Source organism: Brachyhypopomus gauderio, chromosome 10 (genome assembly GCF_052324685.1).
Source record: "Brachyhypopomus gauderio isolate BG-103 chromosome 10, BGAUD_0.2, whole genome shotgun sequence".
Classification (NCBI taxonomy): Eukaryota; Metazoa; Chordata; class Actinopteri; order Gymnotiformes; family Hypopomidae; genus Brachyhypopomus; species Brachyhypopomus gauderio.
The window spans coordinates 266,889-294,176 of NC_135220.1; the positions used below are offsets into that span (position 1 = coordinate 266,889).

At 42.0% G+C, this 27,288-nt stretch overlaps 2 protein-coding genes across 2 annotated transcripts; one reads left to right on the forward strand and one right to left on the reverse strand.

Moving 5' to 3' along the window:
- The first annotated feature begins 2,402 nt into the window (after positions 1–2,402).
- szrd1 (SUZ RNA binding domain containing 1) lies at positions 2,403–5,773 on the forward strand. The gene is made up of 4 exons (XM_077018405.1): positions 2,403–2,544; positions 3,451–3,500; positions 3,576–3,839; positions 4,147–5,773. Exons 1-4 carry the CDS (start codon positions 2,437–2,439, stop codon positions 4,256–4,258), a joined length of 534 nt encoding a protein of 177 aa, XP_076874520.1. The 5' UTR covers positions 2,403–2,436; the 3' UTR covers positions 4,259–5,773.
- atp13a2 (ATPase cation transporting 13A2) lies at positions 5,112–24,310 on the reverse strand. The gene is made up of 29 exons (XM_077018404.1): positions 24,109–24,310; positions 20,185–20,282; positions 19,830–19,997; positions 19,631–19,689; positions 15,459–15,528; positions 15,291–15,370; positions 15,109–15,186; positions 14,947–15,016; positions 14,605–14,739; positions 14,389–14,455; positions 14,048–14,179; positions 13,758–13,916; positions 13,525–13,635; positions 13,371–13,417; positions 12,341–12,529; positions 11,548–11,754; positions 10,890–10,994; positions 10,654–10,810; positions 10,403–10,514; positions 10,178–10,302; positions 9,765–9,949; positions 9,511–9,603; positions 9,331–9,410; positions 7,735–7,887; positions 7,518–7,614; positions 7,092–7,315; positions 6,859–7,010; positions 6,553–6,725; positions 5,112–6,415 (listed from the first exon to the last, which is right to left on the reverse strand). Exons 1-29 carry the CDS (start codon positions 24,119–24,121, stop codon positions 6,248–6,250), a joined length of 3,507 nt encoding a protein of 1,168 aa, XP_076874519.1. The 5' UTR covers positions 24,122–24,310; the 3' UTR covers positions 5,112–6,247.
- Positions 24,311–27,288: the final 2,978 nt, after the last annotated feature.

Here is a 27,288-nt window from a genome sequence, read left to right on the forward strand (position 1 = left end):
TGATGCGTCACAGCTTAACAACCCCATAGTCTGGGACTGACTCTGGTGCCCCTAGCCACGGCTGGGGGAACAGCATCCGAGCCAGCCCTGACAGCTTGTAAAATGAAGCTCAAGAATTTTGGTAACAACAAAAAGCATTTTATTTTACCAAAGCACATTATTTTTGTTAATTAAATGTGAAAGACTTTGTTTTCTGTATTTGTCATTCTGTCTTGCAAAGCAGACTGTAGTAGATCATGCAGATTTTATAGACTTAATCAGAAATTTTTATAAATCAAATCGTTTTTTGAATCGAAAATCGATTTTGAATTGAATTGTGGCCCCCAAAATCGGAATCGAATCGAATCGTGAGATAGTAAACAATTCCCGCCCCTAATTGATGGGCCCCATAGCAAAATTCGCCTTGAGCCCCCAAATTTCTAAGTCCGCCACTGGTGTGAAATAAACTAAACTATCTACTGATTTTCTCTGCATGTGTGGTCTATGCGTTACGGATTGCAAAAAAGAGTGGGATAACTACAATGGCCATTTTACCTTTCACTGCACATAAAAAAGTAATAGTAATAATCAGAGTTGTATAGTAACGAAGTAGAACTACTTCACTACTGTACTTAAGTACTAAAATGCTGTATCTGTACTTTACTGGAGTATTATTTTTTTCTCCTACTTCCACTTTTACTTCACTACATATTTTCCATCAGTTTAATACTTTTACTCCGATACATTTTTACGTGCTGTATAGTTACTCGTTACAATTATAAACATATTAGCTGGCGCCGTCACCGGATCAAGCTGTTTTATGAGAAAACTGCGCATGCTCCGGTCGCGTCTCGTTTACTCTGCTGCTGCCTTCACTGAACACTTGAGTTTCGTAATCTAGGTTCACTTGACACGTCGTGACTGCCGCAAGGGTCCGCGCGGCAAAAATGACGCAATCGCGGTGGCTCCATGCGCGTTGGCCACGCACGCAGTCGTGCAACTCTCGATTTTTGTGCGTGCGAAGTTACAAGGTGGAATTCATGCACTTGTACGGAACTTTGAAGGTCCATTTTCAGTATTTTCCAGCACCTTCAGCTTAATTTACATATTTATACAAATGCACATATACTCGAAATTATTCCAAATTATTTGCTTTTTATCTCATTAAAGAGATGGTATTGTGTTTGGTAACAGCAGAATAGCTGCATAAGTGCTGCATAATAAGCTTGATGGCGTTTTAATGTCCATATATTGGCACCTTCCACACCTTCAACATCGAGTGATCGTGGTGGTGAGGGTGAGGAAGGAGACCACCCTGGCCCTAGAGACAGTGTTTGCTGGAATGAAAGTAAATTCCTATAGGATGAAGTGCCATCTCTGCCTCCCTAAAGAGGGTGAAATATTGGCCTTCAAAAATTCACCTTCGAACTTGAAGAAACACATTAATGTAAGTTATAAATATAATGTACAGGTGACACGCCAGCTTGAGCTAACATAATTAGCTAATAACTAACCTAATTATGTTCATGACGTGCTGCAGTGTTCACTTAACATTAGCTGGCAATCATAAAGCCGATGTGTTTTTAGCAACAGTAAGCCGTGTCTCTTTTCATGCTGACTAATCATGTGCCCATTTTTATAGTGTAGTGTTTTTATAGGGTAAGGGCATTTATTGAGGGTAAACGCAGGGCAGTAGGCTCACCCTTAGTAGACTCACCCTTATTCTAAAATAAATTTTAGAATAAACTACTTGCACTACTTAAGTACAAAAAATGCCGAATACTTCTGTACTTCTACTTAAGTAAAATTTTTAAAGAACACTTCAACTTCTACTCAAGTCAATTTTTTGATAGAGTACTTGTACTTTTACTCAAGTATGGGTCTCTAATACTTTATACAACACTGGTAATAATTGTTTTAACCTTAGCCAAATAATAACCTGGGCAATGATATATGAATACGTTCTGGGTTCATTTAGTTATATAGTTTTAAAAGCATTCCTCAACTCCATTCGGTGCCGTAACCGTAACAGAGGTGATTACATTTGGCATCAGGATAACGCTCGTCCGAAAGTGTCACTGCCTCGTATCTAGATGGTGAAACGGTACCGTAAACCACTGCGACCACTTGGACTAAACAAACATCCTTATTTAAGATTTTTACTGATATTACTACTGGATAGTCCATCATTTACATGAGGTACATCTCCATGAATCCACGTAAAATGCACTGCGTGGTTTCTACTCGAGGCAGCTACTTAGATATTTTATGGCCGTAATTACAGTGAAAATTAAATAATTATTATAGATACAGTATTTGTGTGTACTGTTTGGTTAGAGTTCCCCCGCCAGCTCACGTCAAACGAACGACGACGCGCGCTCCCGGACAGTAGGGGTCGGTAACGCGCACGACTCCGACCGCGACGCGCGTCACGAGCCGCGGAGGAAGAAGACGCGCATGCGCGTGCAGGGCGCGCACAGGGAGCCCCGAGCTGGGTGGCGAAGTGCGGGGATGATGGAGGAGGAGGAGGCCGCCGAGAGCTGGGAGGAAGCCGCCGACAGCGGGGTGATTATCCGCCAACGGCGGGGGCCTTGACCGCCGCTACACTCGCTTTTTTTAACCCACTTGTTCGCTGTTGTGGTGCGGGGGTCGCGTTCACACACGGGCCCAGGCTAGCCGGGGTGGAGGTAGGCCGCGCTGGAGCTGCGTGTGAGGGGGGAGACGACCGCGTCTACACCCGGGAGACCAGCAGGCCGGCTGGGCTGGGCTGGTTATACCGCTGCTAACGTGGCTAACTCGGTCCACAGAGTAACGCCGCGTTGTTGTTGGACCTGAAATGCTACATTAGCTAACCTAGCTACACGCTAATAAACTTGACATGAGTCCAGTTCAGTAGTAAACTGATAAACTAGAACTATTATTGTTTTTATAGTTTTTAATGTCCTGGTTTGTACACAGTGGGCTGTTTTTAAACTTTATTCGGGTTCGTGGTTGAGTACTGGAGGGTTCTGTGGTTAGTTTAAGCCAGGTTTAACTGTTGGGCTGTTACCTTGTGCTGGCTAGCTGGCTAACATCTGCTCAGTTAGCTAAATATATTCGTGTAGTTATCCGTGCTTGGTGTGTAGTGTAAATTATTGTACAGAAGTTTTATATTTAACAAATACGTCCATTAGAGTGTGTGTGGATATATTTTTTTGGTAAAGCGTTCGTGTTTTGTTTTTCCACCAATATTTTGAACACCAGTCTTTAGAGGTCCAGCCTCAGAACTGTAACTCATCCCTGATATGAATTTAGCTGCTGCGCTAAGACTGTATAAATAACTCCGTGAAACTGAGACGCTTGGCAATGGTGCACAGGGGCTCCTTGTGCACTACAAATATTACTCTTAATGTTTTGAAAAATTACCCAGATGCATGTTTTTTTTTTTTTTTTTTGTGAAGTATTTTTTGTAATTGTGCATTTCTATTCCAGGAAATGGAGAGAAGATTAGAGGAGAAGCTACGGATTAGTCAGAAAGAGAGGTGGGCCGAGCGAGAGCTTTTCATCTTGACCCTTGTTTCTGTGTTCTTCTCTGAAGTTTTCCTTCCTCTTTCTAGACTTTCAAGTGGAAGTTCAGGTCGACCTCCGATAAAGGCAGCTATCATGATCCAAGAGGACTCTCTACCGGCTGCACCGCCTCCACAGATACGCATTTTGAAACGACCCACAAGCAATGGATCCTTAGGATCATCTGAAACACAGAACCGACCCTCCCCACGAGTGAAGTCCTTAGCACAGAGGGAGGCGGAATACGCAGAAGCCAGGAGAAGGATCCTTGGCAGTGCTGATGACACACCTCAAGAGAGACCCAATTCAGACAGGTAAGCCAAATTCTATGCATAATTCTTCCACTCTTCACCAATCTTTACATTGTTGAGCCACGCAGGACTTATGGTGGCTTTTGTATGTGAGGATTCGTGGGCTTGTCACTGGAGCAGATGAGGAGGACTTCAGGATAGAAGTCTTGCTTTATACCTGTTATTGTTGAATCTGCAAGAGACTGGATACCGTATCGCTTTTTAATTTAGCCTAAGAGTTCTGTAATAAATTGAAAGGCGTTTAATTGATAATTTTCACAAGTTTAAACATGTAATTCTTAAGCTTTAAAATGTATGCTTCCATATTTAGATCACTGCGTGTAGGCAGCCAAACACCTTCAGAGGACACAAGATCAAACAACCATCTGGTTCGGCAACCAGCAGGTCCAGATGGTACACAAGGCTTTCGCCAGCGCAGATAGGAATTAAGACCTGGGAAGAGAGGAGAGTCAACGATCCATCTCCCAGCACAAGGTTGAAATTCTTATCACTTTTTAAACCAATATTTAGTATGTGGGATGTTTAAGGGGGGAAACCCTTACCCATTATGGCTCCTGAGCCAGCGTGGAATGTAAAAAAGGAGAAGAAATAAAACCCGGAAGAGTGAGTGGGGGGGGGGAATCTTTTCTCTGCCCCTATTTTACACTGTGATGAGGACTTCTTCTGGACACTGCTCACTGTGATACCAAATCACCCCTTGCCCCTTCCCCCAACAAACTGCAAATCACCCTTCTCCCCTCCTAATTTAACTGTGACTGGCGACCTATCCATCAATGGACTGCTTTGAATTTTAGGCTATTGTGTGACCTGGAGATCAGCCATGAACCGGAGAAAGATGGATGCAGGGTTGTGTGATGATACGAGAGGCTGTGATGTAAATTAATGAGGATGGCACAGGGCGTCAGCTCTCAGCAATAACAAGGATATTTCTCTTTATAACATTTACAATCTTTTCTTTCCATCGTGTTCTTCCCAAGTTTTTGTGCTGGTCATATTAGTATTTTTGTTTTCATTTTGGCTGTGTATGCCATCGTCTGCTAAATGGCATACATTTTTAATTAGGAAGGGATTGGTGAGGGTTCTGTTGGAAACCGTTCGTTTCTTAAGCTCTGTTTACGGTTGTTCTCATTTTAAAATCCTGGGTCTTCCTCTTGACTGCCCTGATTTCTAAGGGAGGGGGGGATTAGGAATAAAGTTAGTAGATAAAGATTTAAAATCACACATTAACATTTTGTCTTTTTATATGATTTGAGAGTAGCCGTTTTTATCAAGCTCTATCAGTAATTGTCAGTTATTATAAATCAAGGTAATGACCTGTAAACGTGCTGTAAAGAATCACAGGGAGACATGCAGGGGGAAACACTTAGCTGACCCCACGTTTCCCTTGTCACTCTTTAAAAGTTTGCTGTCTCTTCCACTTTCGGAACTCAGGTTATTGAGGAAACAGAGACTGAATAACCCATCAATGTTTTAGGTTTTAATTTAGTAGTGGTACAATAGTGAGCTTTTCTTAATGTAGCTTATGACCATCTATAAGGAAGGGCACCACAAATGGAGTACTGGATATCCTATAAGAGATTTATTTAAGTGTTTTTAAGAAAAGCTAGACATTCTACAGCAGCAATGGTTCATATGACTTCAGCTGAAGTGTTAACTCAGTTTCTGGCTCTTGCAATACAGCATCCACAGAAAGTCTAACTGCCGTACATTAAATCCCATTCCTTTAGCCAGCTACTCTGTGCTGCTGCTCTTCAATGATGTCTGAAAGTTCCCAACAGTTAATGGGAATGTACCCTTTAATTTTTGCAGCTGTCTGTCTATGCCATTGTATTCCATCAAAATCACCCAGAAAGCAGTCATGATCTGCAAACTGAACATGGAAATATGCCTGTAAATACTTTACAAAATACCCATTTAATAAAGACTTTTTAAAGTAATCATTTTGGATGCTTTATGGTTTGGTAAATCTCTACAAACCTTGCTATAATTTATTTGCAAATACCAGTAAAGAGTATAAACACATTGAAATTTTATTTGATCATGTAACTTTAATCAAGTTATAACAATTTATCATGACAATGCCTAAAGGTTTAAGCATAAAAAAAGAGCTCCATCTCTGTATAGGCAGTTTGATGTTTTAGATCTAGTACGGTCCTCACAATTAGCCTGTGATTCCCAGTCCCAGTCCTGTGGACTGCATGTGCTATATTTTTGTTTTCTCAATTTTAAACACCCTCAATTCATCAGCTAAACAGGTAGCTTTTGAAGAGACGGGTCAGGTGCATCAAGGCAGAGAAAACACAAATACATAAAATATGGGACTGCAACCTACTGCATAGTGGTGGGAGGTCTGAACGAGATCAGTGGCACTCATGGTTACTGGACGTGGATGTGTGGAGATGGAGTTGATGCTAGCTAACACCAATGACCGAACACTGTGGTGGGTATATTAGCTGGTCCAGTGGAGGCCACGAGGGAGTTCCCGTCAGGAGGGCGTCCAAGCACTTGTACTGTTTTTTTGACCTGCGATTCCCCCGAAGAAAGCGCAGGCAATCCGGTGCACACCTTTCGATAAGAACCTGTGGGAAAAAATCGCGGTTGATCGTAAAGCTAAGTACCCAGTTCCTCACTCTGCTTACACGCTGTCCTGTAAAAACAGCATTTGCGTGTGATGTTCAAATTAGAAAGGCTGGTTAAATGGATTATTTTTTTTTACCTCCAGCAAGTAGCATATAAAGAAGTTGAGAGCGGCGAGGGCCACTAGCAGCAGATTATAGTTCATGTCAGTGATCTCGTACAGCTCCAACAGTGTATGCACGAAGGTGTTGCGGAATAGCACCAGCCAAAACATTACCCCGAACAAGATCAACAGCACAATTACAAACACAACTATGGGGGGGGCACAGAAAATGAGAAAAAGATTATTAAAAAATTGGTTAACTAAAAGCGCAAACGATTTGAGTGCAGGATAATGTTTGATAGATTCAAGGATCAGTGCAAACTATACAGCTTGATAGCTCACCATTGTGGAAAAGTGGTTTCTTGTAAGGGTATCCTTTTGTTACTACGATAGACACGAAGATGTACTGGAACCCTGACACGGCGAATATGCTCGTATCCTCCATGTTTGGCAGATGTAGGGAGTCTGACTTGGTGGAATTGAGAGGAATGTACCTAGAAAAGGTCACGAAGGGAAGAAAATCTGGATAAGTCGTCCTGGGTCGGTGCTGGGCAATCCTAGGACCCGAGACTCACCATTCCTGTGAGGTTGTGATGAGCAGAGCAGCCACCTGGCTGAGGACGAGCAACATGGTGTGTAGGAGTAAAGAGGACAGAACAGGCAGAGCCAGCAGGCTGGCGGGCGGGCGCTGTGGGTGGAGCTCATCACTGGGCCCGCCCCTCCCCATCACTATAGCCAGCACCGTTACCACGGCCAAGTCGAAGAAGAGGAACTGCAGGTCGCCCAAGTCAGTTTTCACCTAAGTCAGAGGATGAGACATCAAAAGTAAATCGCTAACGTTTTAAAAGTACGACTTCGGCTGCACGTTTAACGCTGCTTCAAGCGCGTGGACTGAGACTGGGTCGTTTTTCCGCTTTCATATGGCACATTTCATTTATGATGGATATTGTGTATACGTCAGTTAACTAAATACAGCCAAATGAGACTAGAAAAAAACTCACCGTGTACAGGATGAGCACAGAGGCAAACTGGATCAGACTGTACAAAGCCATGTACTTGAACAGACTGAAAGACGTCACCAGCGAGCATCTCCCCTCCCTGATTGGACAAGGAATGGTCAGCCCAGGATCGACACACAAAGGGGACAGAGACTCCAAAACTAGCCAACGATGGTGTCATCTTTCCAAATGCAAAGAGAGAAAAGCACTTGTGTTTGACCTGATGAGCAAAGGCACGCAGCTTATGTTGTCAGACTTGGAGGTGAAGGGAGAGGCCACGGAAGCCTCGGCCTCCGACAGAGATACGCCCACGTCTGCGGCCCGCAACGCCCCGCAGTCGTTGGCTCCGTCCCCGCACATGCCAACTCTGTAACTACGGAGGAAAGGGGAGGCAATGACGTCAACGCAGTGCACAAGCCATTTGTTTAAAGTTAAATATAAAAGGTTACACTCCCTAATAAAACTGAAATAAATACTACTTCACACAATCAGATCAGCAAACAGGTACTGCGTGAACTCTTTGATGAAGGAAACGTCCCAAGGATTGCGGGTTAATTCCATTTTGTGTTGTGACTTTGCGTGGCCAGCTATATGGCCGTCTCCCACCCCCGTCATAAACCGCTGTAACATGCAAACATGCTGTATCTCATCACCAGGTTTGCTTCTATTGCTTCTTCTATGGTTATTTTCTGGTATCTTAGCAAAATAATTACAAACATTTAAAATTTACACAGACAATTTATCTATGCAGTGGAATGTTTACCAAATGTAAAGTTTAATACATTGAAAATGGTCCTGCTGTTTGCTTTCTATAGTTTTCTTTTGCTTTTTTGTTTTTAATTCTGGATGTGGAATACATGTTAGAACGTGTTGGAATCTGCAGAAAATGTTTTGCTATTGTTTGTATATCTTTTGTTCATATTCACCTGTTGAATGATTGTAATGAAATACGAGAGGAACCATCTTGATTGTGAACACAACACTGGGCAGCATCAGGTCAATCTAGCCCTGATACAGGCTGTGCTCTGCTTTTAATACTTAGTATTTTTGGACTTTAAATAAATACATTTTAGTAACTAAATCTGTATTTGTATTATTCAGTGCGACCGTGTGTGTTTTTAATGAAAATCCATTTAAAATCACAAAGGTTTAAATAAAATTAACACTGAAGTGTGAGATTAAACTTGAATGAGATTAAAAGTCATAAAAGAAATGCATTGAAATCTAGTTAATTGCTTCAGTTTTTGTCTTGATTGCTTCATTTAATTTCATGATTTGGCAGACAGACCTTAGGTGTTCCGTATTCCTTGGATGTTGGTACAGAATGAGTCACAGTAAAACCACTAGCAATTTGCAAAATGAATTAAAATGGGGTTTCCTTTATCTCTAAGTTACGTCAGGGAAGCCTGTTCACTGAGCTATTTAGCTGAGCATGAGGTGTGTAGGAGTGGAGCTGTGGGCATTAGGGAGGGGTCAGGTAGATGTAGGAGCTTCATCACCTCAGATATAAAGGGTGTCTCAAATGTAAGGAAACCATATAAAATGTCCTTTTCTCCAGTTCCTGATGAACCATACCCAAAACATCTGGCTAAATGCAGCCACAAGCAACAATTAAGATAATTTTGTATCTTCACAGAAAAAATTCATTTTAGATGGGCATTCCCTTACTTTAGAAACAGCCTTTACCCAAGCTCTCATCTCAGCTTATAAACCTCTCGTACCTTTTGTAGAAGCATAAATTAAGAGTGTCTGAACATGGACCTTATGAAACATTGTGACCTTTTAACCAGACACTGTACATGTACCCCAGTCTTACTTCAGTGTCTGAAGAGCTCTGACCAGCTCGGTCTTCTGGTCTGGAGACATGCGTGCATACACTGTTACTCTCATTAGGACCTGAAGCAGAGAAATGCACCAGGGTCATTTTGGCAAATCAAAGGTAAAGATGAGATAGAAAATGTATCAATATGCATCCACATGTAATCTAGTCATTCACCTTTGGGAGGTACTCGGGGAAATGATCACACAGTGCTGCAAAAGACTTTCCATTTATAGCCAAATGATACTTAAAACTGTTCTGGTAAAGTCCCTGGGGAAGAGAGAAAGTCTTCAGAACAAATTGCCGATTTTGCAAACCAGGAAACAAACTTGTTTTCAAACTCCAAGCACCACAGTCGATACCATGTTGACGCCAGTTGTGGACACATCTTGCTTTACAACAGCAAAAGTAAAGTAAGCCTGCATAAAAACCTGTTCCAGGATATCCATGGTCTCCTGCGTGCTGATGGTGGCAGTGCTGCCATCTCTTTGCTGAAATCGTAGGGATGCCATGGAGTTGGCAGCAGGGGGCGATGCGTGAACAAAAATAACTTGCTCGTGTGGCGACAACATTCTGCAGGACTGTGCCACGTTCAAAGCAGTGAGAATGTTATCACCTGACACAAAAGGGAAATGAAAGGGTTCTGAGAAGGGGGCCGCAAATATTTCTGCCATGTGAAAAACGCTTTCAGAATCGGGCTGTGCACAGAAACCTCAAACAAAAAAAAAAAACACTAGTTTAAAAGTGCAGCAAAATAACACCTGTGCAAGCAGTGGTGAGCAAAAGCATTGTGAGCTGTAGATGCGTGTGAACGTGAACTACAGCAGAGTGCTGCCGTTGTTACCAGTAACCATGACGGGCCGGATCTGAGCTCGTCTCAGTGCACCAATTACTTCTGCACTTTCGGGCTTCACCTGATTCTTCATCACCAACAGACCCAAAAACAACATGTTCTTCTCCACTTCAACCCTAACAAAGATCACATCAGAAGTCCAGAGGTTAAAATCTGCCCGTAGTGCATCAGATTTTTGTAGTGGTAATTGGTCGTTAGAAAAGATACAGAACCGACCTTGAAATATTCTTCAAATCGGCTTGTGCATCCATCTCCTTGTAGGCAAGCGCTAGGACCCTGAAGCCTTCACTTGCAAACTCACGCAATGTGTTTGAAAACTGAGGAGGCACTGCCAGACACAAAGAAAAGGGCACAACCCCTCTAATTTGTCTTTTACACCATGGCACAGAAAAAGTCATACATTCTTAAAGCAATTGTCGGCCAAGAATATCAAACATTCTTAAAAAAAAAAAAAAAAAACCACTCACCACTTTCTTTCACACAGTGGCTGGCCACCATCTCTGGCGCCCCCTTGAGGAAGCTGTGGGCTGATGCTCCGCCAGGGCCCACGGTCACCACGCTCATCCGCTGCAGGGCGGAGGAGAAAGGGAAGCGGCGCACTATGGCCACAGGCTGGCTGATGAACTGCCATCAGAAAGAGAAGGTCACGTCCTCTCCTTAAGGAAAGCCCATCTTCATGGGGGGGGGGGGGTGCGGTACTCACCACGCCTGTAGGCTGAAACTCGGCAGCAGGTGGCCTCATCACTGCCAGAACCCTGTAGCTCCCAAACTCACTCATTCCTGCTTTGTCACTGGGCTCCTCCAGTTCCTGCCATTCCCAACAACTATCGCGTCATCACACGTGCATCATTTCTTTCTTTGCTGAAAGTTTTCTCTTTTTCAGAGTAAGCTTAACAAACTTGGAATGCACACATTTAACTGTGCTGCCAGATATCGCTCTACTAGAAAGACCGTGTAACTTTGTAGCTATACAAATACTGTGACTATACACACACAAAGTGACATTCTCTAACTTTTCATCAGTGTTGCGTTTCTAACTAGCTGTATATTTATGGGAATCACTCTCAATCCAGCAGAGACTCTGGCAGCAAACACACCTGTTTTCCAGAATGCTGCCCATCCAAAAGTGAACAGGATATAGGCAGGGCAAACCATGGCTGAGAATGGGACATGGCCAAACCTGGGCTATAGCATTTATAGTCTGTATACTTAGAAAATAGTGTGTTTGTGTGCATGCACATGGAGAACTGGTAATAGACCTAGGAGGGTGGTGTGAGTTTACACAGCAATCAAACATTGTCAAGTAAATATTTTCTCAAGCAACAAAGAAAGCTCAGAGCAAACTGGGAAGAGTTCCTTACCCAGCCTGTGGACTCGATCATTTTGAGCTCCAGAGGGTCTCCGATGGGCTGATCCCCAAGCAAGGCCACAGAGTGACAGGAGGCCAAGGCCATCACCATGGGGCCAGGAGGTAGAAGACGTGGATCTGGAACAAGCTCGTCAAACGTTGTTCCACTCACGCCCTTCACACCCCATACATCCAAACCCTCCTCGGTCAGAGTACCCGTCTGAGGAGAGAGCAAAACCTTACGCTAAATAAACAGGGCACCGCTTCTTGTTTGCTCTTACACAACTGCGTGGCTTACATCTAGCCTAAGAACTAGAAGAATGACAGACCTTAATAAAAACCTTATCAGCATTTTCATACATCTCCATTGGCAGTTGTAGAGGGTTTACCTTGAAGGGGCTAATTACAGGGCTCTCAAAATGGCCTATAAAAACTTTGCTTGCTTGGAAACACTAAACCAGCATCCTGATATCAAACCAGACCAGAGGTAATTTTCTTACACAAAAAAACCTGGTCATCTTGTCTTTGACCATAAACAAACAAGTTTTGAAAACGTTGTTGAAAGTATTCTGAGGGACCTAAATGTTTCTGCACCCAAGATGCTGTTTACCAAGTCCTTCATCAAACGTTAGACATTTGTCAAGCTGCAGTACGATTTGGGAGGGACATTAATCTGGCGTACAAGCAGACATGTAAACGTGTATACTCAAACCTCTGAACCAATTTAAGCATTTAGGCCATCATGCATCCTGTAGACAGAGCGCTGACGTCAGAGGAAACACCCCACAACCCACTCAGCCGATCACCTTGTCGAAGCAGTACAGAGAGATTTTTCCGCAGACGTTGATACGGGGGGGGCTAATGCAGAACACCCCTTTCTTCTTAAGGCGGCGCTGTGCATACAAAGTGCCCGTGGTTAGGGCAGCGGGGAGGGCTGGTGGTACCACGATGGTCACAATGTCTAAGGACCGGATCACAAGCTGTGGCCAAGCGGTCTGATAATGGAGTGAGGCAGAGAAAGTGTGATTATAGTCTACTGTACTGTAAACATTTACAACATGTTATACAACATTTTACTTTCCAACCAGTTTAAGATGAATAATAATAATAATAATAATCAGAATCGCCTTTATTGTCATTGTAATTTGCATTACGATGAAATTTGCTTCTACTCCAAGGTGCTTGTTGGGACAATAAATACACACAATACAGACAATAAATACACTCAATGACATAGAACGATCCAAATATACAACTGGTTCAGTGGAATGCTTACATGATATGTTGGATATTGCACAAGCTATTTATATTGTTATTTTTACATATATTGCACGTGGGAAGTATTTTACATGGGTTGTATTGCACAAGGATTGGGAATTTACATATTACTGTAATAATGATGGTCTACATAAGGTTCTTAGCAGAAAGAAGAAAGTCCAGGCTACAGTAAGCTACAGAACAGCATCTGGCATTTCTCCATTCACAGAGGCTTTTATGCCTCAGCCTTGGAAAACTACTCTTTCTGAATAGCTAACAAATGTGTGTTATTTTCATATACTGGCAAACCATATCAGAGATGAGTGTGACAAGTCAGCTAAAGGAAATGACAATGAGTTTGCCATTTTTAATATAATTAGGTTATGAACAAGCAAAATTAGCTTCCTGTTTTTTTAAACTGAGAAGTAACCATGGTAAACCCAAGGTGACATCTAATGAGGTGAACCTGCTTGGGGTCAGATATTTTCTACGTGGTCTGCTATTTTCTGATTTTAGGACACTTGATTGGCTGTTATCTCTTAAATCATTTCTGCTCTTTAACTTAATTGCTTTACTTACATTGCTCCTATAAAGCATTACTATGCTGTAAATTGTACCAAGGAGTGCTGCAACAAAAGAATAATTCATGATTAGTCTCAATAGACCAAACGGCGGCATTTCAAATGCATGTCGACTGCACAACACAAACAATCTAAAACCAATATCGGTTTACCCACGCCTCCCAAGAACAGCAGAAACTTCATGGCATCCTGATAGAAGCGGAAGTTAACTGGCTGTGGGTAGAGAATAGAACTGACAAGGTCACCTTTAGCAGTGAAGAACCCTGCAGAGTAGAAGTGCATGCATGTTAGGGAGCTGTTTATCAACGAAGCACTCGCTTTGAAAATAGTAAATCACGTCCTTTGCTTATCGCTGTAATATCTGGATCTTTCCTTTCGCGTTTACCTGTGCGTGTGACAACAGCTACCGCCCCCTTCCCCACGGAAGTCCCTTTCGCTTGGATGACCTGTGTACCACAGAACAGCGTGTGTCTGCGCTGGGCCTCAGGGCCGTACCGCACACTGTTCTCAGGCAGTGGCGTCTTCATCACCGGTACGCTCTCACCTGACAGGTGGAGCAAGAGGAGAAGAAGGTGTGGTGCACCACCCTCCATTAAAGTGATCCATGAACATGCACTGAACACACACACAGTGTGTATTCCACAGTATACCACATATTCTGTGGTGTTCCCTCACCTGTGAGCATGCTCTCATTGACCATACACTCTCCAGCCAGCAGGGCGGCGTCAAATGGCAAGAGCAAGCCACCAGATGGGATTATCACACAGTCTCCAGGGACCAGCTCCACTGAACTCACACATTCTTCCTCTAGAAAGCATGGAACACACGCACACACACACACACACACACAAATCAAACACTGGTTCAAGAAACCAAAATGTCTTTACAGATCCTTAGATAAACAACACAAAATATGCCCAACTGTCTTATTTAAAGTAAAAAAAATAGTTCTCCAAGCTTTAATTGGGTGTCTCATTTGACCGGCCACATCTTTGGCCTTACATAGCAAACATCACCTCCAGAGGCTCTGCGCACCGTCACCTGCACCATCAGCTGGGCCATGTTGCGCAGAGTTGTGCTTTGCTGCAGATTCACACAAAACAAGGGATCAATACATGAGCAGCAAATATGGAAAGAGATCAACCCTTCAAACATGCCATGACTAAGCCTTGTAGTGACAATCTTATGTAACCAAATCCCATGGTACCCAAGTGATGCAAATATTCACTTGCCTTCCTGATCTCGTACAGGGACACAGCGATGGATATGAAGGATATTATCAAAATGCAAGCAGCGTAATAATAGTATTTATCTGACATCCACAGGATGATACTGAACACTTGAAACACATAGAATGGGTTGAGGACCTACAGGAAGACCAAGATGACACTGCATTGCTATATTATATATATAAAAATAAAGGTTAGATCAAAAATCATTAGATGAGCTGAACATTTTCTTTCTGTAAACTGAGCTTTTAGGAAATGAAGAATGCATCATCCTAAATCCCTGTAGAACAGGGCTTCAACAGGAGCTGAGACTCCAGTGTACGACAAGAGGCGAAAACAACATACCTCTTCAACCAGCAACCTCAGGTAGGATTTCACAGGTACATCAATGATATTATCTCCAAAGATCTGTCTCCTGCGGACAGAAATGACAGGAAGACCCATATAGAAAGGAAGCCTCTGTGTGGGACATGAATGACATGAGCGTCACATGATCCGAGGTTAAACCTTGAGCTTTGGTCCAGTTGAGTCAGTCCACATTGAAAGCAATGCAAGTCAGCACAGGTCCAGCCCTCACTGAGGACACTGGCATGGCACAAAGATTCACATCATTTTCAGAGACTGAAGTGACTACACAGAAGAAAACAGCTTGTTCTGAGAGAAGAGTGGTTGTGTGTGTCCTAAAGTACCTAACTTTGCAGAAAGCCCCTTTCTTGGGCATCCATACATATCGCATGCCCTCAAACACATAGTATCGCAGCAAAGTTTTCTAGTGCAAAGAAACAGACAACAATGAACAAGACACATGTTCAGAATAATAAAATGGAAGCTCATATTGGTTCGCCCAAACATTTTACCTGTTCTTCATGTAGCTGAACATTATCGCTCCACTCATCCTCTTCCAACTCTCCCCTTACATGGTCAAAACTGCAGGAATGAAAAGAGGCATTTTTCTATGCTCATATTCCTCTATGTATGTTTTGCCACTGAAGTTTACACCATAACCATTCAAAGTGTGATTAGCAGTGGGTATCACTAGCCAAGTTACAACTGACAACGCATGGCACTGACATTCAGGAGAGTTTAGGTGACAAAACCACTTTTCCTTCAATACCACTATTCCCATAACACTCCAGTAAGTTGACCTAACTTCGATGTGAGCCAACACATTGGTTCAATGCCCATGTTCAGGGAAAACGATGCTCATTTTCCTGTATTCAATTGCCTAGCCACAACAATGAACTGGCCTAAGGACTCGTGGTCGCTACTGTTCCAGTGTAAACTTATAGTGGAGGCCCAGGAAGTATGTTCAGCCCTGAACCTGGAACTCAGCAGAAATGAGGACATGGAGAAATGATCAGTATTCAGAGTATAGGACTTGGAGCCAGAGGCTCAGACGCAAAACTTGTGGCTTAGAAAAACCCGCCAACCAAAACACGTGTTGAATTTGCTCAAGGGAAGACCACACTTTCTAACAGTGTGCTACCAACCATGTTGCAAGTTCACTTCAACAAGTTCATAGAATTCCACCTTTTCATGAGTTCAAGTGTTACCTACAAAACCAGCTAGTGCCATATCTAATTGAACATAAGGTTTTAACGGTGTCCCGAGCAGCTGTATTGACATACAATACCAAGTGTAGTGCTTCTCCATCACAGCATTCGGAACCATGTTTCGAAATCCTCAGATGTACTAGAATCCCAAAAATGTTTCAAAAGAACATTTGATTGTCATTTGATTGTCTGTTCTGCGATACAGTGCAAGAATGGTAGGAACGTTAAAGCTGTGGTGAGGACTGTGAAGAAGAATTTCCAACAATTTTGATGTTTTGGACAAGCAAAAATAGAACCGCTATTACTACGCAATCGCTCACGCTGGATACTGTCGCCTTATTGGAAAGGTGCAACTGTGGCATCAGTGTGTAAATTCAGGGAGTAGAACCCGAGAATGGCTTTGCACTTTTCTACTGGAGACGTCTGACTTCAGGGGTGTCGTTAAAGTTATGATTCAGGCACATTTGCTGGTCGCTGGGGCATCCTCACTGAGGATAGATTGTTCACACATCCTGTAGTAGTTCCCAAACCCAAACCCACTACTGAGGATAGAGTTACCACTAATTTAATCTGCATTTTAACCCGAGCACAAAATAAAAAGGTTTTGAAGTGATAGGAATGAATCAGATCTAAATAGGACAATCTGATCCGTGATGACTTTTGTGATTTGTGATCCACTATTGGTGGATTAGATGATGTCTTTTTGCCACCCATAAAATCACACAAGACCTTAGACTACGGTTTTGCAGTTGCTAGAGATTCTACTAAATGTTAATCATTGTGTGCATTTTATGGATAAAGATGCGATGTGAATATGGTCAACTCCCCCTACTCACAAGAGATTGTGACGTTTTTCAAATTGTCATTTCTGTTCCCTTCTGTTCTCTAGCATCAACCATGGTGCATACTCATCCTTGTTTCTGACAACTAGGGATCTGGGAAACACCATTTTATTGCTTCTTATTACCGCTTAAAATCGATTTTTCCAAATACTGTCGCACCCGTCGGCTCACAGCACACTCCAGCTTGTCCCATTCGTAGGGGCAATTGAGCCATTTGAGCGCGTCATCCTAGACCGTGTAGACCTTCCCCTAAACCTCGTTCTGGACATGTTGATTTACCTGCATCAGTGTTCTGCTGCCACGAGGTTTCCAGAGGCTTTTCGCCAAGTCCGAGTAGTATAGCTCTCAAAGAGCACATGTGTTTAGCCAGTGAAATGGCTAGTTGTACTCTAGAGTCCTTGCAGGACAAAAAGAAGCTCCATGACCTTAATGCGGATGTGCTGCGTTTCAGCATCGATCTGCCCGTACCAGGTTCCACCTTACACGCCCGCTTTTTTTGGTCCACGTGAGGTGAGAGAGATGTAGACTGACTGACTCTCTGCCCCATATGGAGGACTGTGTTGGCCATGGGGAAACTGCCACATCGGTCACAAAGCTTGACTTGTTAAAAAAGGGCACTGGCATGTGTCGGCCTCCTAACCACCTGATGTGATGTGATCTCCCCAGGACGATAAAATGGCCCATGGTTGTATGGCTTAGCCTGCGTTTGAACTTGCTTGTCTTTTCAGTTCTGTTTCACTGTATTTACTATTATTTGGGATTGTGTGTTTCAACATTGATTGCAGAACAGATCCCAAGACTGGTTTTGCTGTTTACATTGTGTATATAGTGAACGTAGATATAACTTTTTAAATGTATATCATTCCATTATGTGTTTGGTATGTTCTGTCGCACCAGGTTGGTTGAGGTTTCTTTCCCAGGGTATACGGACCCCATTGAAACTATACAGACAACTGCGACCTGTTGCAAGAGTGTGAAAATGTGTTTGAGTTTCATCCAAATCCCCAAGACACATGTGCTCTACAGTTGCTCTAACCCACACAACGCTTTTATTAGCCTTCAAAACCAACCAGCGAGTGAAACATAATGCAGAGCTGACATTCTCCCAAGTGTTTAAATCTGCTGTACCGAGTGCTTCATCACTGATAAATATGTTTAAATTACTCAAATGTATTTTTCCAAAAGAAACTTCACATTGGGTATTCTTGTTTGCACACCACCTTCCCTTAACCCCCCCCCCCCCCCCCTCCCACCTTTGTTTCCAAAGTGAATTTGAAAAACGTTACATTGTCCCCTTCATGCATTTCTACAAATCATGCTCTAAGCAAATTCCTCTTGGGTCATTTTTCCCCCACATAAATAATGACCTCCATCATGTGCTATGCTGTTTCTTTCTATGCTACTTTCATTTCTTCATATATTTACCACACCCGGCATCATTCACATCTACACTGTACAGTTCAAATACTCATACAAGTCACAATTTCATTCCCATATGGTTTGTCTTCTACATAAGCTGTATAGTGCTCAGTGTAATATTGTCTGTATATCAGCAGATCAGAGGTGTAAATCAAAGCACACAGAGCTAACAGTTGTGTACACACTAGAGTGGAAACAGTCATCGTGGACATTAACAGCAACAATAAAAGCTTGTTGCCATACACTTCCTATATATGCCAACATTACACTTTCCAAATTACAGAAGCATTTATAATAGCCATCATTAGAATTTTCTAACCCAACCCCAAATGTTTTAGACATATTTAGTAGACAAAAAACCTACTAAAAACACATAGCAGCTTTTTTGTTATGGTAGTTATGTTCATTAGCTTACAACACATATGTTTGCAGCTTAATTCTGTAAACATTTTGTGTTGCATCAGCTCTTTATCCTGGTCACCTATTTGTTTATTTTCAGTAAAGTATACATATGTTTGTAGTTGAGTTATTCCCTGCTGGATGTCAGTCTATTAAAACATTACTTCTTCATTCCAAAACATTGTTAAATGATTTGCATATCATTAATATAATTATATTGATGAGTATCAGTCATTAGATTCACATGCATTAATCACCAAATCATTATTGACAATGTAATTTTGTTCTAGCAAACACATGCACAAGTTTGACAGGAATATTTATCAATCACATAATCCAGTTTTCTTTCACATGGTTTAAACCCTGTCAGAACTTGAGAGAATCTCATTAGCCCAGGTATTCAAGGTTTTTTTTTTTTGTTTTGGTTGTTTTTTTTTTTTTACTATGATGGCCATCAAACTTGGTACGTGTCCTTTTTTACAAAAATACCAAAGTTAAAGCTTATTACATGTGTGAAGTCTTAACAGAGAATTGTATTTGTGTGTGTCTAAAGAGCAAACAAGTCAGAGATATCTGAATACAGGAAAGAACTGAAAGCTAAATGGGCTACAATTATGAAAACTATATTATGTGTACAGGCTGTGGGAGAGCATCAATCAGAGGGCTACTAACATGAACATACACACAACACTCCAACAGATGACAAGAAAATAGAAGAGGAGGATAAATAAGCAAATGTGAAAACAGACAGTAACAGCAAACCTTAGCATGCATGTCAGCATGGCTTTTACATCAATACATGAGAAAGGCTCTTACCTTCCCTGTTCAATCTCTTCTGTTTGTACCTTTATGACAATCTGCTGTCCATGACTATCCTATAAAAAAATTGATACAAATATGATACAGGCCACAAAGTGAAATTTCAGAGATTTGGGTTTCTGTTGGTTTCTGGAAAAAAGCTCATATTGGTGACAGCAATATCACCATTACGTTTGAGTGGCAAAACAATACCTACCCTTAAGAGTAACGTGTCGGCCATTGGAATAGGACAAGAGGTGCACCTCGCCAAGACGCCAAGCCGGGGCCGCCAGTGAAACAACACAAGCAGGAGACCAAGGGAGCACACAGCCCCAAGACGACAGAACCACACCTTCCAGCGCACCGTTTTGTACCCCTGGACATCCTGCCGCACAGAACCAGAACCAGAACACGCACTGTGTTCACTTGTCCCTGCATCACCTTTTTAAGGTGATACTCTACAGATAGTGTGACATAATATCACACCAAAATAATTTGCAACAATGCAAGTAAATTAAATAAAGTGTAGCTCATATATGTGAGTGATTGGTGAATACTCCCATGTTCAGTACCATGTGAGAGACACAGGAGGTGCCAGTAGAACCAGAGTTCTGTCCAGTGGACCCAGGATCAGTGGGGCTTGGTCCACCCAGGCCCTGAATGTAGCTCCCTGTAGAACAGAAACATCAACCTTTAGACTGGTTTTAGACTTGCGAAGAAAGATCAGTATATTGCAGGGGGAAAAAGAAAAAAAAGTGTCCACCCCTCTTCTGTAAATACAAGGAGGATCAGAAACAGTCAGCGCACGACTGCAGGAGGGTGTTCATGAGACTTCCCGTTATTGCCAAAACATCACTTTTAGATAAGCACCAGTGAAGAACCCAAGAACCCAAGCACACGTAAAGAGGTGAGGATGAGCTGATGGTTGCAAGTGTGAAGGAGTGTTTCTTATGAACACGGAGATTTAAATTATGTGTCCATTTAGCGTGGGAAGATATTTATGATGAGATGCGAATATATAAATGAATCAAGATGGCTCAACCAAAACAAAGTCCCTAGTTGAATAAAAAAATTAATTAAAATAAGAGCCCTTATTTGACACAGCAACATAAACCCAACACCAGCGGAACCAAGACACCCAGTTAGTGTGCACTAGACAAGGACTTACTTTTAGCCGAGTCAGTCGGTCAGTTAATCAGAGGTGTGGTAACTGCTGGGTGAGAAGAGGGAGAGACTGAACAGTCCTGCCAGCCTGACCCGGCCCACTTCCCACAACTCAGAAAGAGAACAAATCAACTCCTCCACTGTTTTTGAAGAAGTAGCTAGAGAACAGTAGCTCCAGACATGGAGAACAGATAACGGATGTACTAGTAACAGACACACTGTACTAGTAACAACGAGCTCACGGTTCAGTTCCCATGATGCATATCGCTCTGTTGACAAACGGGTTAAGCCATATCAGCTAAATACTGCAGATGCAGGACTGTTACTGTGCAAAAATTTTCACTGCTCAGTTGGGCTGTTTGAAATCTTCACATCCCCCTTACGATGTTTCTAAAAGGGAAAGTGGAATTGACTCTACATGCTTCGTTTTCCTCTTTTTCAGGTCATGTGTTGATTTCAGGATTTTTTTTGGCCCAGTATGAAAAATACAGCTGGGTCTATTACGAAAAAACATCCTGACAGCTCACGAGACCAAAAATTCCAATTGAAACATCTGATGAACCATATTAACATTTTCACTTCTTCAAACTGCTATTAAGCCCAGTGAAGATTTTTAATTCCCTTAAATTTTTAATTCTCTTCTGAAGCAATTAGCCTAGATTGTGAAGACGGCATTTCCTTGTAAACACCCACCTTCATTATGCTTTACTGTCAGTGCTCATGTATGAGTGGATTATCTGAACATGTAACATGTCTTTTCTATCTTCAAATATTCTTACTTGTGATTAAAGGTTATGATAGAAAAAACAATTATGCATATTTTGAGTGTGTTTGGAATCACTATTTGCAACAAGTGCATTTATACAAACACAAAGGAGTCTGCAAGTTTTACAACTCTGAAAAATACCTGCAAATTGTGATTGTCAGAAAATACACCAACCTTTTTTTCCATTTTTTGTGTATCAAAAAAATGTTGGTTTGCAGAAAGACCACCAGCTGATAATCAAACTTCACTCATATAAATAACACAGCAGGTTCAGGGTCTTTGAGCGGCCTGGCCTTCATATTCCCCTGCTGAAGAAGGGTTTATCTTCATAAGTTAGGCCTACTGTTTTAGAGGACAGAAATGTGCTTGTGGCATGTCATGGGAGCTATTGTAAATACTACTGCTATTGTAAATACTACTGCTCACTCGAAATGAAGGAGCTGCATTCGAGGGATTCTTTAGAGCAATCTGATGATATTGCTACTTTCTACATAAAGACCGTTTTCCCAAGATATGATCTGGCAGTTCTGAATACATCATATGGACAGATGTAACCTCAGCAGACATCTCGATAATGAACCGCTAGATCTTATCACGAACCTACATTAGCATCTGGTTTTTAAATACATCCCCATTGTCTGCATTGCGTTCGTGATTTACACAGGCGACACCTAAACGTCCCCAATGGGACTGCAACATGTCAGCCAGATGCCAACATACTGTTAAGAAAGATGCCCAATTTGGCCTGGAGAGAACTACACTACTGTCCCCACGGACTTTAAGAAGTGTACAAGTGTAATAGATTTATTTTCCAGTGGGCAGTCCTGCTTTCACAGGGCTTTTGGTAATCTGACAACACTGCTAATGTGTGGGTGGTTCTTTTCCCCCTCTCACTGTACTGGCTGCTACTTCTAAGGCGGTCTAACCGGTCCGATCACATTCCCCTACAATGCAGGCTTTGTACACTTACATTTTTTCCTTCCTTCAGATACATTTTAATGCAAGACGTAAATGAACCCTAGAAGCATGTTCCATTCATTTTGCACAGGGATTTTTTATAGATATTTCATTTGACATAAGGGTCTCGCTGCTTACTTCACAACTCCAATGTGGCACTACAATCACCCACAACTATCAAATACCAAATTACACATTGCAAATGCCTGCAGACGCTTGGCAAAGACACATACATCACGTGAAAGGTCTTAAGGCTTAGACCTGCATGTTATGCAAGTGATCCTGTTCTTACCACTGGTATTGAAACAGCAGTAATTGCTGATTCTATTAAAATAAACAAGTAAAAATATGTTTTAAAATATGATCAAATTAAATCTTGGGGGAAATGCTGCTGAAACTTAAGAACTATCCAATATGACTTTATGACAAGATTACTAGTGATGGGTTAGAGGTACTGTAGATAGTTTCAGTAAAGCACAATGTTTAGAAGCTTTTATCAAAAGTTATTACATCCCAACTAATGGCAGGTGAAGCCTTGCATCTCACCTAAACACCGAATGACTGCAGTACTCTTTCACAAGAGTTTGACACTGTACTGTATTTCTTAAGCCAGTAAGATGGTGTAAAATCCCCAGACATCGTTTTAAAGGAAAATTTGAAATGTAGAAATATGGGAACCAAGAAGCGGAAAAGAAATTTCAGAAATCAAAGACCCGTTGCCTCCCAGTACTAGTTTATTATCGGGCAAACATTAGTGTCATCTTCAAGGTTGTCAAAACTCCAACGCCTAACTTTAACACCACAAGAAGCTCCGAAAACTTCACGCCCATCATCAAACATTACCAACAGTTATCCACAATGTCGTCCTGGATAAAAAATCATTTAACTGACTAATCAAATGTCTGCTAGACTGAACGTGGGCATAAATCCTGCAGTTTATTTTAAATAAACATAACCTGTATTAGTTCTGACCCCCAACGTTTTCTGGTGTTCAATAGGAACATTTAGCAAAGTGATACGAGCTGCGACATTGTTACTACAGGACACCCACCACACCTCCACCTCCCCACGCAAGACACGGACTGGTGGCGTGAGATGCAGGATACCTGCGTGAGACACACCACACCTGCGTGAGACACACCACACCAGCGACGTGGGCAACAACAACACGAATAACTCCGTCTGTTGTCGTATTTACACCCTTCGGTGAGGCTACAAGGAGTCAGAAACACACAGATGTGCATCATTTATCTGTGATAGCGTCATTTTGAAACCCTTCGCCGCCCAACAGCTAAATGAAGTTAAATCTCCCTCCAAGCAGGTTAGGCTAAATCTGTCTCTCTCTAGTTCTCCAAGAGACAACACTACAGAGACAATGCGACTCTAGTAAATCTAGGCATTAGATGTGCCTAACCTCACCCATTAGGGGTGAAATCTATTAGAATTAAAACGTACAATCACAATAACCCAACAAGCAAAGAATGCCAGCACTCCAAGCTGCACAGTTAACTGGTTAACACCTTGAGTTTGCAAGTCGTCTGTCGGATTGTTTCTTATTCGATTAGTTAGCTCGCCAAGCACGTTAACCTACACAACAGGGTTCACTCACCAGATGTATCCATATCGTCAGTGATCAGCCTAAATCCATGTTGTGTGTTTCACTGCACACAAACCCTCCTGCCAAGCACTGATTATGTTGTAGCTACTCACTGTCGTTGAAATGAGAAACCTCTACTGGGCAAGTGGTGCATGTGACAACCCGGGACTCTTCCTGTGTAGTGTGATAACAGACGCGCTGAACAGCGCCACCTGCTGCACACCATCACACGCACCGCAACTACACACAGTTACATTGTGATGTTTTTTTACCCAGGCCCTGATTTACCGAGATCGCAAACAATTGGTGCTAATTTGGGCACTGCGATACATTTCACGTGGAGATGATGGGTGTTTCTGCACGTGGTTTGACAAAAAACGGCCTGCTCGAATGACACGTGCGCGATTTTTAAATGATTCTTTGGCGCGTGCCAGTGTCCTCCACGGCAAATGAACACGCCGCGAGACTCAGCGCGAGACTCTCCGCGCGGCGCCATCTCTGTGGCGTTTTAGTCTCGCGTTATCTCCCTGGGAACGTTTCATTCTAATCTCGCGCGATGACATAATAATAATAATAATAATAATAATAATAATAATAAACTTTTATCCTACCACGTAAACAAAACATCAAAAAGTCAAGACGAAAATATTAGGCTCGTGAGATGGTATAATTTATTTGATGAACACCTTCAACTCAATATCTAAAACATGGATAAATAGGCTAGATGTACTAGGCTTGTACTTAACTTTGCGTATGGTTTTATATTAACAACACTGTTCACACATTACTTAGTATGTCGTTGCATATTTACATGTTAAAATATCAGAAATTGGGCATGGCCCACACACACACAGTATGTAAAATGTATTTTACTTCATAAATACATATGATTACATACATTTATTGATGTATTTAATGTACCATTCTGTGTTAAGGAACACCTGACAAAGACTGTTAACAAGATACTAAGATTCGGTTGACACTTTCAAGAGCTAGCTAGATCATCAGCAATAACAATACACACATCTGCCTACATTGCTACCACTGATGGGTTAAACATTTAAATTTACTATCACACTATCACACATTGAAGAATATAAAAGATTTGCAAAAACGTGTAGGATGTACAATTACAAATCAGTTACTAGCACTGACATAATCAAATGTTACTGTTTTCGCCTGTCTGATATATTTGCAATGCCAATGTGATGCATTACCTTGTAGTGCAGCACATAATGTAAATACAAAAGTAATACATTTCGAAGTGCTATTGCTAAAAAAGAGTTCTTGCAACTTACAACTTAAATATCCCTGACGTCTGCCATTTTCCTGCTGACGAATGCGATGGCCTCATGCAGGCCATGCCAGGAGCCTCTTTTCTCACACCTTATCCTTCTCACTGAAACTGGACTTCAATTTCTGATGACAGAATGAGAGATGTTGGTTGGATGGGCAAATTAGTATTATTAAAATTAATGAATAGCCTAATGTCACCTCCTGTACGTAAAACTAAGAACGTTTGTAGAAGAAGGCCTAGAAGAAGGCTTGAAACAAACTAAACAAATTAAGATATACCAAACCCAAACCCTCACTGCTTGCTACGCTATAGCCTATGTGTCTTCATTATTTTGGCCTTCTGGCAGAGGATAATATGCCCTCGACAACTGTATTGTCCTCTGTACGTCTCCCCTACACGACAGCAGCAGTGAACAAAAGATTAGTTATTGCCCTACAGTCGTGTTGATTTAAACACGCAATTTCCATTCTCTAACATACTGTAGAGAAATCTTCTAAACCCTTTCGAATTGCCCTTTAAGTTTTTTAGTCTAAACCTGAGCAAGAAATGTGCCTATGCAGTTGGCCCTTTGGCTAATCTCGTTTCTCCAAATATAAGATGTGCATATGATGGCTTCTGTGTTCTTATGAAGATGTGGGGAACCAAACTGTTGGTGCATTTGTCATATGTGATGCTACCTGAGTTCTCATGTCTACATTGTCTTCTGCTTCTCTCCTTTAATTATGCTCTAGCAGCCTGTTGTAGTCTGTTGACAGCTCGATCGTGATAGGCACCTTGCTCCAAGTGCTGCCTGCTCCAAACATAACAATCTGTTTCGTCCCTTTGTCAAGCTGTGCTCCTGCTATTATCTGAAGCGGCCTGTGCCCCACGGCTGTAGTATTGTAGTACTGTAGTACTGTAGTATTGTAGTACTGTAGTACTGTAGTACTGTAGTGCTGCCTTTTATATTTGGACCTGCCTGACTGGTTCATTGCTATTTGTATGTGATGTTAACCCTCCTGCTATAAAGAATAACTTTACTCCAGAGAATTTAATTCATAGTTCACATTCACATCCTGTAGCTCCTAACCTTCTATATGTGTGTTAGTACAGAATGTCTTGCATGTTCTGTTCCCACACCCCTGTATTCATGCAGTGCAATCAATGGAATTCAGAAACATAACCTAAAAGGGTTCATCACATATTTTTCTTCTATGTGCCACTGAATCCTACATGTGTAAGGATGTGTACAATATATAACTGTGACGCGGGGGTCGTAGCGAAGGATGAGACACGGAATCCTTGCAAGTTGACTGACATCACTTTTAATTTCACAGATATTGCGCAATAGCGCACGAGCAACACTGAAAAGGCACACACACACACACACAACGTGTAGACTTAGACAACGACGAGCACAGGACACTGCGCGAGCGCACATTAAATAGACAAACCACATTAGCCCCACGTGATTACGAGACAATTCACAGGTGATACACATTATCACACGACATAGCCCTCACCACGGAGTTCCACTGACGCAGACAAAGCACGTGGACCACGTATACACACGCCCAAAGGGGAGGGGCAGGGGTCCTCAACGTGACAATAACTTTATAGAGGTTATTGATGCATGAATTGCTACAGTAGACAGATGATGACCCCAGACTTACAGAGGAGAGGTGGGGTGTCCTGTTCATCTTAAGGTAGGAAGGAAAGCGCCCAGGATACTGTAACCATAAAATAGTGTAACCATAAAATAGTGTAACCATAAAATAGTGTAAACATAAAATAGTGTAACCATAAAATAGTGTAACCATAAAATAGTGTAACCATAAAATGAAAAGCAAACTGCTTTAACCACTGAATTGGGCAAAAAAGAAAACAAATGGCGGTTGCAAGAATATTTTATTATT

Excerpts from the sequence above, each read along its gene's own strand:
- szrd1 (XM_077018405.1), top strand. The coding sequence starts at position 2,437 with ATGCGCGTGCAGGGCGCGCACAGGGAGCCCCGAGCTGGGTGGCGAAGT. Across the intron at positions 2,545-3,450 it reads AGGAAGCCGCCGACAGCGGG|GAAATGGAGAGAAGATTAGA; the intron begins GTGATTATCCGC and ends TTTCTATTCCAG. Across the intron at positions 3,840-4,146 it reads GAGAGACCCAATTCAGACAG|ATCACTGCGTGTAGGCAGCC; the intron begins GTAAGCCAAATT and ends TTCCATATTTAG.
- atp13a2 (XM_077018404.1), bottom strand. Across the intron at positions 15,529-19,630 it reads GAAGAGATTGAACAGGGAAG|TTTTGACCATGTAAGGGGAG; the intron begins GTAAGAGCCTTT and ends TCATTCCTGCAG. Across the intron at positions 7,011-7,091 it reads ATCACAACCTCACAGGAATG|GTACATTCCTCTCAATTCCA; the intron begins GTGAGTCTCGGG and ends GACCTTTTCTAG.